Source organism: Manacus candei, unplaced genomic scaffold (genome assembly GCF_025592945.1).
Source record: "Manacus candei isolate 608988 ecotype Guabito, Panama unplaced genomic scaffold, ASM2559294v1 h1tg000071l, whole genome shotgun sequence".
Taxonomy (NCBI): Eukaryota; Metazoa; Chordata; class Aves; order Passeriformes; family Pipridae; genus Manacus; species Manacus candei.
In genome coordinates this window covers 4904253-4917691 of record NW_026138119.1, presented here as the reverse complement: position 1 = coordinate 4917691, position 13439 = coordinate 4904253, and the positions used below count along the sequence as shown (strand labels likewise).

Here is a 13439-nt window from a genome sequence, read left to right as displayed (position 1 = left end):
GGGTCTATCCAGCAGCTGGAAAGGTATCGCCCCACGGGGCACCCGCGGACCCGCCGCCGGTACCGGCGGGGAGCCGCGGCGCGGGGATGCCCGTCCCGGGGCGGCTGCGGAGCGATGCCCGATGGGCAGAGGGGGCCGGTCCCTTCCCCGCCGCGGGGACCCCGCGGGCGGCGGTGCCTCCCCCCCGCGCTCGGTACATCGAGCCCCCCGCGGGTCCGCGCTGCCCTCCCGGCGTGGGGCAGGCTCGGCCAGGAAGGGGTTAAGGGCGGGGGGCGGAGGGCCCGGCCCGGCCCTGCCCGCCCCTATTTAAGGCGGCGGCGGGCGCGGGGCGGCTCGGTGCGATGGCGGCTCCGCGCCGGCCGAGCGGCGGGGGGCTGCGGAGAGCCCCGCAGGACGGGCGGCTGGAGGAGATCAACAAGGTGCGGCGGGGGCCGCCCCCGGGCCAACCCCACCCCGGCGGGGGAACGGGCTGGGGGCGGCCGGGAGGGGAGGGGGCTGCCCCGGGGAGGAGGAGGAGGAGGGCGGTGGGCGTAAGGGGAGCTGCGGCCCCCTTTGCCTGAGCTGCTTTGGAGAGGGGGATGCGGCCAGAGGAGGCAGGGGGGCTCTGCGGGGCTCGTGCTCCATCCCCGCAGCCCTTGGTGCTGCCCTCGCAGGCGGCTCTTTCCCCGCAGCGCCCGCACCCCGACAGATCCGAGCGGCGCCGGTGGGTGCCCTGGGGACCGGCTGCCGTGAAAGTCCCCTTGGGAACCTGCTCCAGCAAGAACAGGGGCTGTTGTTCTCCTGGAGGACTTCAACCTCCCCTCCACTGTATTGAGCACTTCAGCTTCTTCCTCGACTTCTTCCCGGAACGAGGAGCTGCTGCTGCTGCTCAGAGCTGACTCCAGCCTTTCTAGCTTTTCACTACAGCGGGTGATGAATAAGTAGCCCAGGATGGCTGGACGTGCCCCAAGCCTTGGGCAGGGGGAATGGCAGCTCCTGGATTAGTGCAAAGTGCACTGGGCTTCGTGCCCTTCATGCCAGGGTCAGGCAAGGTCCTTTCCCCAGAGCGTCAGGCTTGCCCTGTCCCTCGCTTGGCATGGCGGCAGGGGCAGTTCTCTTGGCATCCCTCCCGGCTAAGAGCGGTCCTGAGGGAGAAAAGAAGGGTTTAACCTTGAAACAATCAACGCTGGGATTTTTAGCGTAGTTTCCAGGTGGGTTTGGTGGTTGCCTGCTCCTATAGCCAGTGGCACCTTAGTGTTACAGGTGGAGAAGTCAAATCACTGCACGAGATGAGAGCCCAGAAGAGATGGTGGCTCACCTTGCCCTCACACTGACTGAGCTGTGAAAAGTGCCAATATGTTCCACCAGACAGCAGTGAGACAGTGGAGGTGAAGTTTATGTAGGTCACTGGAGAGGGAATTAAGTCATTAGAAATAATTCAATTAATTAGAAACTAGGGTGTGCTGTGGAAAAAGAGGTGCTGCAGGATTAAGGTGTAGAATAAGAGCACTTGGCTAAAAAAGGAGCCCTTGGAAGGCAGACATGGCACACTCTGCTCCAAGAAGGTGCATAGGTATCTCCCCTAGCCAAGGTGGTGTTGGCCCTTAGGTTGAGGATGAAGGGACTGTGTTGTACTTACTGCTGCAGTTTCTGCTGCTCCAGAACCACCCTCCAGCATCACTCAGGCACAGGATGGATATGTGATCTTTCAGCTGGTGGGAGCTGTAGGACTGAGTCTGGGAAGTTGCGCTTCCTGGGATGCTGCTGGGTGCCACTGCTGTGTTCCTTCTCCCACACAGAGGACAGAAGCTCCTATCAATCCCCTAAGCTGCCATCACTTCTGGCTTTTCCTTTGGGTGAGGTTTGTATGACAAAAACCAAAACAAGCTACATAACTTCCCGCTGATGGAGCTGCTTGTTTGCATCCTTGCTGCCCTGTGTGTCGGCTCAGTGCTGGGAGAGGGGGTTTGAGCAGCTCAAAACCAAGCTGCAGATAGCATGGGTAGCAGCTGCCTATGGATCCTGAGAAGCCATCGTGCTCAGGGCAGCAGCCCCCATGCTGCCCTGCTTTGGTCTCTCTGCCAGCTCTGCGTGGCAGTGGGGGGAGTGCAGTGAACATTTGCACACCTCTCCATCACAGAGCTGATAGAAACTTGGGCTGATATTGTGGCTGGAGCCAGAGAGGGGGTTTCCCAAGACCTGAAGAGCCCCAGGGTTGTAAAACAGTCAAGTACTCCTAATAAAACCAATCAGGCCAAATTCCTGTCAGGCTTAATCTCATTGTCTCATCCTAACAATTAGCTCCCTCCCAGCCCTGTTTTCCTGGCTGGTTTCTTCCCTGCAGCCCTCACTGGGATAAGGGTCTGGCAGGCAGCATCCTGAGTGCACATGTGCTGCTGAAGGACAGCTGAGTCTTAGTACTGACTTCTTTCTTCCAGCTTGAAGTGCTCCTCTGGGCTCCCCTCTTGCCTGTTCCCCTCTTCTTGGGGAACGCAATCACATTGTTCAGCCTCGTGCATCAAGGTGGCAAGTCTAATCCAGCACAGATTAGTTTCAACCTAGTTTTACCCACTAATACGCTGGGCTGTGGGGAAGAAATTCAGCCTCTTAGGGAGCAGGTGCCCACTTCTTTCATCCAGGCAGGCAGGAGCATCCCTCAGCCCCTTCCCAGCACCAGAAGGCAGGGCAGCTGGCATTGAGCACTTAAATATCCCAGTAAGAGCTTGGCCTGCCAGGTGGGGTCACCTTTTTGGGGAGCAAGGAAGAATCTGGTTTTGCTCAGGTTGCCTTGCTGGGACTTGTGTGGCTGAGGTTATTGGCTTAGAAAAGTCTCTCAACAGCTCAAGAAAGGCTGCTCAGGGCAGGAGCGGGGGAGAGGCTTATTAGGCAGTTCTTATTAATAGAACATGCCCCTTAAAATGGGAACTTTAGCAAAGGGCTCTAGGAGGAACTTCAGCCACTCTGAGTCACAGGCCCTGGGGACTGAATTCCTGTGTGCTATTGTGAGTGTTTGCCTTATTGCAGTCACAGCCCAGCTCACATACAATGTGGAGGGTGGAATGCCTTTCAAATACACCCCCCTATTGCTTCCTTCCACCTGGAGCAGAGCTGGGATGCTGGTGGTCTATCCAGTCCTCCTCAGGTTGAAACTCAAGGGGTTGCACAGATGTGTGCAATGTCACTTGTCCTGCTCTTGTACCTTGCTGCCAGGGGCTGGTGGGCTCCTGGGCACGTGGCCCTCAGCCATCACGTATGGATGTAACATTCCCTTTGGTCTTCACCATTTCTGTGCTGCTTCTTGCTCTCAGAGAGATGCTGTGCTCTGCTTTCACACACTCTGTCCTGCTGGTAGGTGGAAGCTGTTTGCTGCTCCTGCAGGGCAGGAGTGAAGCTATGACCTGGTGGTCAGGAGGTGCTTTGACCTTGTGTTGTTTTTCAGTGATGTTTGCCTTCCCCAGAGGCTCTTCAGTGGCGATGGCAGCAGGTAACACTACTCCAGTCTCTGGTGACTTCTGCTGCTGCCTGGGCCCAAGTCTCAGAGCTCAATTGGGGCCTTTGTGTTGGGCTGGTAAATGATACCCCTGGGTAGAAATAACTGAGATAAATGAAACTGAGTTAGCAAAGGAGAGCAAAAGAAGGAACTGGGAATGCCACTTTTCACCACAGCTCTCAATTTGAGTTGGTGACCATGGTGATGAGGGAAGTCAGTGTCACACTGGTTTAGTGGCCATGGTCTCTGTCTGTGGTTCACGAGGTGGGAGGACAGGATGGCAGTCACTTCTATCCTAGTGAGCTTCCTACAAAACCTTAGTTCAGCTGCAGGTAAAGGACTTGCCATAGCAGTGGTTAACTGGCAGTGAAGGTTTGAGGACTCCCTGGGCAGGTCTGAGCTCCCCTGTCCCAGTGAGGAAGGAGGAAGCAGCTCCAGGTGTGTGGGCTGGAGGGACTCAGAGCACAGGAGCAGGATCAGGGTGACTGACAGTGATCAGCACACAAGGCTGGCTGTGGCAGCAGAGCCAGGCATGAGTTTGGGGCTGTGTCTTTGCTGGAGCTTGCCCAGCAGCTGGACTGCCACAGTTCATCACACCTGAGGATAGCTGGATTCAGCCTTCCTTCTGGAAGGAATGAGTGTGCTCCGGAGGCTGGAGAGCATTTGGCTTACTGTTGGGCATGTGGACCTCGTGCAGTCCTGGTGTCTTAGTGCCTGCAGGTAGGGCTTCATTGGGTAGATGGTCTCATTAATCACAAGCAATGCTGCCCCAGCACTACCAGTGCCAGAAATCCTCATCTCTTAGTGACCCACTCCTGTCTTCCCCATGAGCATGGAGAACAACAGTGAGGAACATACCCAGGGTAGGGAACAGCCTCAGCCCTCCATCCACTAACCCCTGGAGGGGTTTGTCCTGGATAGGCCATGCATAAGCTGTGCAGATGTTAATGATTTCTACACTGAAGAATGTGGTGTTGTTGCTGAACACAGATCGAGTCATTAAGCTGTGCTGGGCTCGCTGGAGCTGGGCGGTGTGGGAGGGCAGGGACAGGAGCAAGACCCTGCTGCTCACAGCTGCAGGGGGGTGTTGCTGGCAGGGCAAAGCAGCAGAGCTGGCTGTGCAAGTTGTGGTCTGTTCTCTTGGGTATCTGAAGGTTTCTGAGGTGGGGCTAGGCACAAGTGACCAGAAGTGACCCGGGATTTCCCCTCCAGCGTGAGCAGGGTACGGGGAGAAAATGGATAGCTGGTCTGAGAGAGTGAGAGCCTGTCCCTTAGCCCCACACACCCGTCCTCCTGGGTGTATGACATTCTGCAAACTTTGCCTGTTCTATTTGCAAGCCCTCAGAGTTATCCAAGAGTTTGAAGTGTGAGATAAGAGTGCTTTTTGCAAGGACTAGGAGCCCTTGCTGGGAATAGGTGCCCAGTCCACGTGCTATATGTGCTTAAGCTTTCAGTGGGGAGCTGAAACCTTGGGTAAGCAAGAAGATGGGGTTTCATGCAGTTATTCCAAAGGCACGTGGGGTCCCGTCTTCCCTCAAGCTGCTGCTGGGAAATCTGAGATACTGGAGGGATTCCCTTTGCACTGGAATTCTAATGACAAGGTGTGGAGGGATTCAGCCCATCTTCAAGTCTCCTGGTGCTGTTGCTCAGCTGTGGCTCTCTGGGAGTTGTGTGGGTCTTCTGGGTAATGCTGCCTCTGTACATGCCCTCTAAGGTGTTTTCCTTTGCATCTTTAACCTTGGGGCTATTATTTTTTTCTGTCATAGGAATTTCTCTGTGATCCAAAGTTCAGTGATGAAGAAGACCTGGAGGAGAAGTTGGCAGCATTCAAAGGTGAGAACTGGAGGGTTTCCCTGTCCTTTCAGCCTGACTGTTTGCCCTGAACCAGATTATTTTCCTCAGCACTTGGATCTTACCAGCCTGAGATTCTCTGCCAAATACAAGTGACTGAGCTGGGATGGATGCCTCCCCCTTGCTTATGGAACTCGTTGAAACTCCCTGGAGGGGTGTTTTCCACATGAGCCTTTGTGCTTCTCCCACTTGCAAGGCAGGGACATGTCACCCTGCAGACATCCTGCCTGGTGGCTGCTATTACTGCAAAACCTGCTGCGTGGGCAAAACTCTGAGGAGCAGTGAAGGAGGATGGTTTCTGTCTAGTTACCCACACAAGCTAACTGGCATAATGGACCATGCAATAGCTGGACCTTTTTTTTTTTTTTTCCAGTGAGTAGGAGGACCTCTTCCCACAGAGCTGCTTTCTGAAGAAGTTGGGGACTTCCTCTGCTCAAGAGTTTCATCAGTCTGATCTGGTCCTTCCCCAGCCACTTGACCCTGGAGGCAATGGCAGTAATGTGTCTAGTCCTGGCCAAAGCCTAACTCCAGTGGGTCAGCAGATCTAGTGCTTAGGTTTGGGCCATTTGTTGGGACAAGGAATAGAGAAACAGCTCAAAAGCCTGGAGTCCTCTGGAGCTTGTCCCCAAACTGGTTACAGGACAAGATCTGGCAGGGCTGTTCTGGGTACTTCTACTTTCTTTCCAAGCAGTGGCTGAAGGGAGTTGAGAAAACATGCCTGTGCGTCACACTGCCCTCAAGGCTTGTCCTCAGCCCGGCTCTAACCAAATAAAACCTGACCTTGCTTCCATTTCAGGCATTGTCTGCTATTTCCCTTTGAATTTTGGCTTTGCAATCCAGCGTGGAAGAAACTGGCTGGGGTTTTGTGATCCCTTACCCTGCTGGGCACAGAGGAGCCTCCTGTGCTCCCCGTTCTCTTTCTGTTGCCTTTTGTGTGACTTTGGCTTTTGGCTGCAGCCCTGCATTATTTTTTCCCTGTCACAATTGGGGCTCTTCAAACATTGCAACTGTAGGTCACAGGCACAGAATTCCCTGTAATGGGAGCCTTTGGCATCTCCTCCTGCTGCCTCGTGAGTTTGCCTCCGTGGCCTGTCCCACTCTCCAACGCCTCCTCCAGCTCCCCCAACAAGCAACTCATTGTGTGATGATGGGGGGAGTGTTTTTTCTCTGCTGCCCTTCCTGCTGCACCTCCCAGCTGGGCCTGGGGAGCTCCTGTGCAGTGTTGGTGTAAATGTATTTGTGAGGGAGGGACCACGCATGGTTTTGCCCCACTAAATCCCTGCCACTGGGGTGGGAGGAAGAGATCAATGTGCAAGCTGAGGCTGGTGTAAAGCTGCCTCTGTTCTCTGCACTTTTGGCAAAGTGTCAGATGAGAAGAAAAGAAAACATGTGCTGGGCAGGGATGTGGCAGAGCAGGGTTTGTGTCCCCAGGCACATGCTGGGGTGTCTGACCCCTGCCAGGGAGGCAGCAGTTCATTTGCACAAGGTTGTTATGGTGGGGCAGTGTGGGGAGAGACAGCAATTAAGCATTGCTTTGGTCCCTAAGCACGTGTTACAACCCCAATTTCATCTTTGATCAGTTGCTGGATGCTTGAAGGGAGACGTTTACTCCTGCCTGAAGCATGAGCAGCTTTGGTCTGTATGTGATATTCCTATAGGTCTGTCTTGGTCAGCTCATGACAGCAGTAATCCATGGGCTGAGACCCAGGTGAACACATCCAAGCCATTCCTCTGCTTCCTGCCCTTAGCTGCCCATCAGTCCACTTAACCCAGCAATTTTCTTTGGAAGCACAGGTCCTGGGAAGGCTCTGCTCTGTGCAATAACCACTCTTCCCTTTGACTCCTTAAATTAGCCTGCCACTTCTCTGTTCACGCTCGTCTGCTTGCTGGTGTCCCTGGAGGAGAGGCAAAAGGTCTTTTCCATTTTCCTTCCTGGGGGAAAGGAGCGGCCTGGAAGGACTCAGTTAATTTGAGTCCTCGGGGGCTGTTGTGGGGAGCGAGTGCTAACTGCAGGGCAAGTGGTGATTTCTCCAGCTCAGCACTGATGGATGGTGGCAGCAGGCATCTTGCATCTTGCTCTTTTCATTTAGCACAGCTGAGATGATGGGGGGCCCCCTGAGGCGCTGGGAGCTGTACGGTCTGTAAGACAGACAAATCCTTGCCTGAAGAGCTTAAAGTCTAAATGGGGAACAGCAAGGGAGGGGGGGGAGTTGTAGGAAGCCCAGGTGTACCACTCCAAAGGGCAGAAACTGCATGGGATGGAATTCTGAATTTTCTAACTGAAATCAGTGCTCTGCCTGTTACAGCGTGAGAGTTTTTGTCCTGCAGAGCTAATCAGACCTTCTGGAGCAGGTTCTGCCTTTCTCTGAGAATGCTGGAGTTGCTCGAGTCAGCAGTGTTTGACAGCAGGCTGGAAGGGCAAAAAAACCTGCTCCAGCATCACTGCTCCCAGGCATGTTCTTGGTTTGGCCCTCTTGATGTGGTCCTTGAGCATCTCTCCTGGCAGGAGCTGCTCTGGGAGCGAGCACAGTGCTGGGAGGACTGTGGAGTTTCTCCCTCGTTATTGCAGGCAACTGCGTCATTTAATCCCCCTCCTAAGCCGATCAAGCTTCATCTTGGGAGTGCTCAGGGGTTTGTTTTCCTTGCTACTCCTTCTGGGAGGCTGTTCAGAGCTTTGTTTTTCTGGCTGGAAACCTTTTAACGCTGCTCATGGCTAGCCGATACCTTGTTCTCATGCCAGTGTTTTCCTTCAGCTTAAGTGAAAAGCAGCCACAATTACAGAGTACTTAATTCTAGAGCCCTAGAACTGAGATAAGGGTACTAAAATGAGGCCTTGAGATGGTTTCCCCCTCTGAAGTTTGCATTCGGCAGTATATCAATGTTATCTCCATATCTTTTATTTCATTGCCCCAAGCAGGCAGTGCTCTAAAGCCCTGCACATCCCCTGCTCTAGTGTCCTGCTAACTTGCTTCTGTGTCTCTTCCAGAGAAATACATGGAGTTTGACCTGAACAACCAAGGGGAGATTGGTGAGTGATTCTGAGGGATGCTGGGCTGGAAGAACAACGGTCTGCTGAGGTGATGTCTGCTGCTGTATCTGCTGCTTTGTGGTGCTGAGGAGGAAAACTTGTGGGCTTTTCTGTGCCCAGCCTTGCTTGAATCTTGATTTTTTCAGCCAGGAGCTTCCTTGGATTTCTAGGTCTTGCCTCTCAGCTTCCTTAGTCTCTCCTTGCCTACTTCAGGATCTAAGCTCTTCTCAGTCCTGTTCTCCTGGAGTTCTGTTTAGCTCCTCCACTTCTTTCTGCTCTAAATGCTTTTTTTCTTTTCCTTTTTTCTTTGCTGAGGCTTTCTTCTCAATCCTCTGCTGGAAAGCTGGGAATCCAGAGCTGGGAAGCCGCAGGGCTTGGACAATCCTGGGGTTTGCCTGGCTTGAAGCAGAAGCTGTATAAATCCATGAGCACTTCTGGTGCAGAGCAGCTCTTTGCTTTGCAGGGAGGGGAGCAGAGGGAAGCAAAGGACTTGGGTGTGAGTCTGGCTCAGCTGAGCAACCCTGCTTTGGGTCCAGAAAGCACCAGTTACATAAAGACCCAGCCTTCTGCGGGCCTGGAGCTGACATAGAAGTGTAACCACTTGTGACCTGTGCCCTTCCAGGAGGCTGCTGCCTCATTCCCCTCCTCCACCAGTCCTCCAGCTGAAATGAAGCCTGTGGGGAGCTGGAAGAGGCCTGACTCAGGGTTTCCGGGAGGGAAGGGGCCCGCAGGTCTCAGCAGGCAGCAGTGCAGTGGAAGGAAATGGCCTGTGGCGCTGGGCAGGGGCGCCTGCTCCCCACAGCTTGTTTGTCTCCAGCTTTAACCCCGGTCTTGCTTCCCTCCTCCCCATCCTTGTGATTCCTGGCACCGCACTCCGAGCTGGAGAGCAGTGTCCCCACGTGTCTCTGGAGCACTAGGAGAGTTGTCCCTCTTCTGTGTGTGTGTGGTGCTTTTATCCTGAGCTGCATAACTGGGCAGTGATGCTCTGTACTGGGCAGTACAGCAGTAAACTGTACTGGAAGGCTTCTCGTGGCTTTTGGCAACAGCTTAATGCTGTCAGTCGTGGAGTCCACAGCTGAGGTGGGAACTCATGGCTCTGTCCCTAGGGTTGGTCTGTGCTTAGTGTGGTCACATTTCCTTATTCTTGTAGACTTGATGTCTGTCAAAAGGATGATGGAGAAGCTGGGGGCTCCGAAGACCCACCTAGAACTGAAGAAGATGATCTCTGAGGTGACTGGAGGGGTCAGCGACACCATCTCGTACCAGGACTTTGTCAACGTGATGCTTGGAAAACGCTCTGCTGTGCTTAAACTGTGAGTGTCCCGGGGTGGAGCAGGGAAGACACAGGACCTGAGCTGGGGAGCTGGGAAGCCACAAGCTGCTCTGTCTGGTAGAGGTGGAGCTGTGCATGCTCAGTGACTGTGGAGGGAGACAGGACCCTTGTGAAGGGGGAGTCTGCAGAGTGACATGAGAGGGTGTATAAGCCCATGTCCAGGCTGAGCAGTGGCAAGTGCTCCCAGCAGAGCTGCCTGCTGTGTGTTAGCACAGGCTTCCTCCCACGTGCTCAGTGGGAGTGATCTCCTCCTTTCCCGAGGGTGTGCAGGCATTCCACACTGCAGGACTTCTTCCTGTCTCTTCCCTGAGGCTCCTGCTGGCTTTGGGGCAGAGGCTTCCCCTGTGGATGGTGGCAGGACTTGAGTGGTTAATGATGGTCCTGCCAACACCAGCAGTGCTGGCTCCTGTTTCCCACAGGATGGTCTGTCCCCGCCTGATTTTTTGGAGGCGGTAGGAGATGGGGCACATACTTGAAACAGCTGGCTCATGCTGGGAGAGGTTTTCTGTGGTACAGGCTGCCAGCACTAGCCTCCCACGGCCCCCTCTGCCCTCTCAACAGGGCTCTGAAAGTGCTGCTGTAACAAATGGCTTCCAAACACTTGCTTGGCTCCATCTCCATCCCATTGAAGCCTGGTGTTTCCTTTCACAGCCACAGAGGCTGGCCCTGCTTTTGTGTCTGTAACCACCATGAATAGGAGCAGCTCCTCTCCATCCTCCTTACCCCCTTTTCGAAGGCAGCTTTAGAAACACAGCCAGCTTTCAGGGCAGGTTGGGAGGAAGGTTCCTCTAAGCTGGTACGTTCTTGCTGGCAGTGAGTCTCCCCACTGCGTGCCCTGTTTCTGTGTGTTGGGATGCTCGTCTTCCAAGCACACGCAGACTTCTGACATCCCTGCTCCTCCTTTCTTTCTCCACAGAACCAGACTGAGCCTGCAGCCTGTCCCATATCTTCCATCCCTCCTCCCAGCTGCAGCAGCTTTCACAAACCGGTCCCTTCTCTTGCTAACAGAAACCCCATTGTCTGTTGGACTCTCTAGAGCAGGAGCAGAAATGTAAAACTCTGTCCTAAGAGCAGTGCAGTCCTTTGATCCATCGAGGCAGCTGGCATTCCCAGCGTAGCTGCAGTCCTTAGGGAGGAAGACAGTGCTAGTGGCTGCAAAATGCTTGGGATTCTTATAGCCAGTGCCTTGCTCCTTGTCCCTGCCCCTCTCCCTGGAATGTAGTTGCTGTTGCTTGCTTGGTGTTGGCTTCTGAATGTTGTGCTGTGTGGTTATGTGCAAGGTGGGCCAGGGGTGGTTTTTGCTTTTACGCATCAGGAGCGCTTGGCATGCCGTGTGTGCCCGGGGGATTTCGGAAGTGGCTGTCTAAACAAAATGTGCTAATCCTCTGGGCTCTGAGAGGAAAACCGGCAGAGACTTTTGGAACACACTTCTGGAAGCTGCTGGGAAAGCCAGGCTGGCAGCACTGCCCTCTGTTGGCTTTCCCTCCTCTGTTAATTATCGGGTGCCCTTTGCAGAGGAGCCAGATGCTCTTGTTCAGCAAATAATGCCTAACGATGGGCAAAGATGCATTTGCCTTTTTTTTTTTTTTTAAATTGGTAATATCTGTTGTGTTTTGCAGGGTCATGATGTTTGAAGGAAAAGCCAATGAAAGCAACCCAAAACCTTCTGGTCCTCCTCCAGAGAGAGACATAGCCAGCCTCCCTTGAAGAGGACAGGCTGCAAAATGGGCACTGTTTGCTTTGCTGGTCTGTAACAGAGGTTACCTGTGCTTTGTTACTCTTTTTACTGTGGACAGTCCTAGTTTTCAACTAACCTGCCTTAGAGGAACAGCAAGGGAAGCTGGAGACCCCCAGCTCGTGTCTTTCTGCTGCTTGATCTCTTAGACAGAAGCTGTAGCACCAAGTGTAATGTGAGACCAAAAAAAAAAAAAATACCCTGTGATCTTACTCTTTCCTCTGCCCTTCCTGCATTTCTCAGACAAGGAGCTGCTTTCTTCCCAGCATATGGATTCGGAGCTGTGCTTGTCATAACAGGTACCTAAAGGGCCTTGCTGCCAGACATGGAGCATTTCTCTGGCAAAGCCCCTGGGAGCAGCTTAATGGGTGAAAAGAAATAAGTGCCTTCTCTACTCCATCCTATACTTCCTGACTTTGGACTAGTTCTTCCCCTCCTGATCTCCTCAAAGTGCAAATCAGGCTCTGTCTGATCATGTTCTAGGTGGATGTGGGGATGTGCTTGGACACAGAGATCTTGCCTGCAGGGCCTTTTGGCTTGGGGTGGGCACGGCTGCCTGCAGGGACAGCTTCTGTCTGCTCCGGGGGCTCATCCTGCAGGCAGATCCCAGGGGTCCAACACCACCCACTGTGAGTGAGGATGGTTAAAGTCACCTTAGGGACCCCCTTCCTGATAAATCTCAACTTGGATCTGACCAGGAGCATAACCTCTGAACGGGTTGTTTGTCTGTCCCATCCATGGAGTGCAGAAACAAGCTGTGATGCCTTTGCAGCCCCACAGGGTGCCTGGGGGAAGTCAAACCTTCAGGTGAAAGGAAGCTGGGTGATCAAACTGAGTCCTGCCAGACCAGTTGCAGATGAGGATCTGTCCTCAGTCAGCTGCTCTGTCCCTCTGGTTTTGCAGACCTCCCTGTATGTGTTTCATCTGGGTCCCCTGGGCCTATGGGGTACATTTCCCTCATAGATAATCCCTCAAGTCTGCAAAATCAGAATGGCTGTAAGTATGCAGTGTGAACTGGGACTGTGCTATCCATGCTCTGGTTACTGTGGTGATTCTTGTTCCACACACAGTTTCTGGAACCCAGGTGTTTGCTCTTTGCCCTTTTCCCACTCTTTTCTTAAATGTTCTTGACAGCTTTTAACTTTTTTAAAATCATGGTTTAATAAGTACATTTTTTAAAGGAAATACAGATGATTAACTCTACTAGGCTGATTGTTCCTGCCAAAGGCTGCACTTTTAAATAAAAAATAAAAAAAAAAATTCTCACTACTGTTTGTGTGAAAACCAAAACTGTAATGGAGAGAAAAATTATGAGCAAAAGCAGCACCAGTCTACTTCAAGGACTGAAAATAAATCTCCTGAACCTACACTGTGTGTCAGTCTGTATTATCTCCTCTGAAGCTTGGTCCATATGATTGGTTGCGGATTAAGGGAGCTGGTGTCCAAGACTGTTAATATAAACCCTTAAGCAGATCCTGGAGATAGGTTTGGACTGTCTTGATCTGATCTTTGTCTGTAGTAACTGACCAAATGCCATGGAGTTTGTGTGATGAAATACAGAGGCCACCTCCTGAAAGCTGTCTTTTTTTTTTTTTTTCCTGATTTACTGAAAGAGAGCAGGTGGCAGTGCTTGTTTTAAGGAATAAACAAGAGCAGACACTTGCAATGCTTCTCTTGAAAGAGTGTGGTGGGTTTTTTTTCATCCTCTCTGCTCTTGAAGCAGTTGCCTGAGGTTCTTGTCTAATGTGAATTATCAAAAGGGTTAGACCAGGTTTCCTGGGGAATAACTGGGTGCACTGTTTCCATGTGTTTCTCAAAAGGACAGGATTTTCCTGAGATCAGAGCCCTGTTTCTGCTTTCTGCTGCTTGGTAGCCTCTGGGAATGCACCTGCTTTTCTGGGCTATGTGTGTAAAACCTTTGTTCAGATAGAAAATAAAGGAAGCTTATTACACAAGGGAAATTTGGATGTGGTTTGCCACAGTTTGGGTCACTACCCAAGGCCATCACTGCTTCTGCCTCTAT

The 13439-nt window shown here is 52.7% G+C and overlaps 1 protein-coding gene across 1 annotated transcript; it reads left to right on the top strand.

The window, feature by feature from the left end:
- Nucleotides 1-320: 320 nt before the first annotated feature.
- Nucleotides 321-12783, top strand: AIF1L (allograft inflammatory factor 1 like). Its single transcript, XM_051807823.1, has 5 exons — nt 321-419; nt 5236-5302; nt 8307-8348; nt 9499-9661; nt 11301-12783. The coding sequence occupies exons 1-5, from the start codon at nt 342-344 to the stop codon at nt 11386-11388; spliced, it is 438 nt and encodes a 145-aa protein (XP_051663783.1). The 5' UTR covers nt 321-341; the 3' UTR covers nt 11389-12783.
- Nucleotides 12784-13439: the final 656 nt, after the last annotated feature.